The following is a 3216-nucleotide window of genomic DNA, read 5'->3' as shown; positions in this document are numbered from 1 at the left end:
ACTGTCTCCACATTTCCTTCACTCTGATGGACAAATCTACTCAAACAGCTGACAGTTGGAACAACAAGGAGCAAATACAGAATGGAGAACAGGTTCCAGTTGAGAAACCTTGCACACACATATTGTTTGTCTTCATAAAAGAACATTTGGGGGCTCATGCAGAAAGACATTCAGTGAACGTGTGTCCGTGTGTGAGCGCGTGTCCTTATACGTGGTGCACACATGCCTTGAGAGTATGTTTTTCTTCTGCAGACAAAGCAGCTCTGTGTGACAGTAACCTTACCCTCCTCAGCTGGCACAACACACACACTCACACGGACACACACAGATATCGGCATTACACACTTGTTGGGATCTACGCTGAACCCTTAACCCCCCCTGAGCTTTACTTTGACCCTCTGTCAAAGTGAAACCTGATGCTGATTCTAACACTGCACATGAAATCATGCTATGAACTAACTTATACAAGAAAACACTTTAGGATAACATGACATATAAGTTAAGATCCATGTAAAATGAGCTTGTTTATAATAGTTATTGAAGTTTGATGAATCAAAAAGGCACTGTGGACGTACTTGAAGAGCATTTGAAGTTGCTAAAATGTGTTCAAATAAAGTATTTGCAGTCATGCTATGACTTTTTATGCACTCAACACTATAAAAGTTTATTTCTAAAATATTCCAAACATTTCCTTGACCAGCTTTTACCTTAGGAAAGATAAGAATGCTGTCTTTGAAAGCTTGAGAGGACAGACAGTCCTCATGGGCAAATCAAAGAGAGATCAAACACAAACGTCAAAGCAGCATTTATCAGTATAAAGCATTTTGTTTAGAAAGCAGTCTGCTGAAAAAGAAAAACCCTCACAAACTTCAAATGCATTTTTCCCAGATGACAGGAGGTCGTTTTCATCTCTGTCCAATTTACACCAGGGTCAGTCAGGGGCTATCTACAAACTGAGAGGGCGGGGATCTGAGAGTCCTCCGTGTGATGTGTGTGATCGGGCCCGTGGATCTCGGGTTCAAAAGGCATCAGAGCGGGTTCAATGTAAACATGAGCACCCAGCCACACCCACTGCATCTCTGCACAATCTCAGTCCCCTGAAGACATCACACCTCCCCCTCTGCAAGTGGGCTCAACATGCATCAACGCAATCTGATGAGTAACACAAGAATCCCAAAGTGATGATCAATGACACATTGTGAGAGATGAAGCACCTGGTTCATGTTGAAATATTAAAGAGAAATCACAGTTTCTCAATAATGTGTTGCACCAGGAGACATTTTATCACAAAGATGTCATTTTTAACATCTTATTTTACCTCAAGTGTTTCCTCATCATGACAACATTTCCTCAGTTTGTTCAGCAACTTATTGTTTAGTTTTTATTATTTTTTAATTTTTTTGTATTACTATAGTTTTTTGCATATATCATGCTCTTAACCTTACAGGGGCTGGGATTGGGATGGGGGGTCTTCTTATTTTTTTGTATTTTTAATTTATTTTATTTTTTTCTCTTTTTTATGTACAGCACTTTGTGTTACAATATCATTGTACGAAAAGCGCTTTACAATTTAAGTCTGATTGATGGATTGATTTTTATCTTAACACTTTTTTTAAATAGTCAATTATTCAAAAACTACATTCAAATCCTGCATTTCAATCATAAAAACATAAGGAGTGAAAGGTGGTCAGAAGTTAACTTCATCATACACTTTATGATGGAAGAGGAAACATGACCATTAAAAGAACATTTCAATCAGGCTTTATTTTTTTAACCCCAGATTTAGATTTAATCTTTCATTTTATTTGTTAGTTGATTAGGTGAATTATACAAATCTACATGCTACTTCTCATATTAAAAATACACCAAGGTAAGGTATCAACAGGCTCATTTTATTTTGAGATATTGTGTGAATACTGCAGTTATTAAAAGGAGGGTACAAAACAATGCTGATGTTTTACTTAAACATATATAAATCAAAACAAAGATTATCACAACTTTCTGCAAAGGTAATTTCTCTACAGACCCTCATTATTTCCTTTTGTTTACAATGTTTTCTCTTTTTGCATGTACAATTTCCTATTTTTCTGACTGAACTGTACTCATATAGAGCAACATTTGGATTTAAACAAAATATGTGACAATGAAAAAAATACATTTGCCTTCCTACATTAAGATTTAGCCTTCAAACGGGCTTTAGCATCCATGGACTAAAACTTTTAGCAACATCATAGTGTACGAGTATGTGCTAATTTTTCGTTCACGTCACCAAAACTAATAATAAAGTTTCTAATAACACACAAAATAAAACTTACTTTGCAGTAGAATGATGAGAAGAGGCAGCGCCAACATCTTCATGACGTCCACGTTAAGTCTCGGTGAGTTGAGGTTCTCCCTGGGTCTGGATCAGGTCTGGATCAGGTCTGGAAGAGATCAGCTGAAGTCCAAACTTTCTGCACCTTCTTCAAGTTTCATCTGGAGCACGCGCGCGCTCCCGAGTATCCTGGACAACTGACGGGGGACGCGCGCAGGCGGGAGACCATCAGTGCCAAATGGAGCCAGCATACTATTTTATTTTGACACGGCCTTATCTGCTCTGCTAGGATTGTTTGTTTCTCATTAGGACATTTTTTAAACGCCTCAGATACAGTCCCTGCTTATTTAGTTTATAAATGAACATTTAAAATCAGGAGATTAATAACTGTTACTGTTATAAGGCTGTTACAACCTTTTACAAGAATGATGAGAACTAACTCTAAGGCAGATTCCTGTCATGGTCTTAAGAGCAAATATAGAAAAGATGGAGGCAAGTGCTGGGCGATACCACATTTTTATGATTCGATATGTTAGTGATTACTTTTTTGGCAATTTATTCGATACCTTATACCGATACTTTCAGTGATTTTTTTATTTTTTTTAACAAAATGCAACCCTTGAAAGGCAAATCCCATGACAAATACTGTTAATTTAAAAACTCTAATATGCAAATCCTTTGCTGTACTTTTTTAAACAATTAAATGAATTTAGAAAAACACATAAATAATAAAGAATCAACATCCTCTATTTAAATTATCTTAGTGGAAAGCTTAAAACAGCCTCTTCACCATGACTACTGTTAAAATGACTCTGTGATCATGATGTCTCTGAATTTGTCGGTACAAACCTCGTTTGTAGGATATGTATGTATGTACGTATGTACATGTGTCTATGTGCATG

The 3216-nt window shown here is 36.8% G+C and overlaps 1 protein-coding gene across 1 annotated transcript in view; it reads right to left on the bottom strand.

The window, feature by feature from the left end:
* The window catches only part of jam2b (junctional adhesion molecule 2b), a 10215-nt gene extending 7732 nt beyond the window's left edge, over window positions 1-2483 (bottom strand). Inside the window, exon 1 of the mRNA XM_034694767.1 lies at window positions 2316-2483. Within this exon, the coding sequence (XP_034550658.1) occupies window positions 2316-2358 (43 nt within the window). The 5' untranslated portion in view covers window positions 2359-2483. The remainder of the gene's footprint in view (window positions 1-2315) is intronic.
* Window positions 2484-3216: the final 733 nt, after the last annotated feature.

Source organism: Notolabrus celidotus, chromosome 10, assembly GCF_009762535.1.
Source record: "Notolabrus celidotus isolate fNotCel1 chromosome 10, fNotCel1.pri, whole genome shotgun sequence".
NCBI classification, from domain to species: domain Eukaryota; kingdom Metazoa; phylum Chordata; class Actinopteri; order Labriformes; family Labridae; genus Notolabrus; species Notolabrus celidotus.
This window is presented reverse-complemented; position numbering and strand designations above follow the sequence as displayed.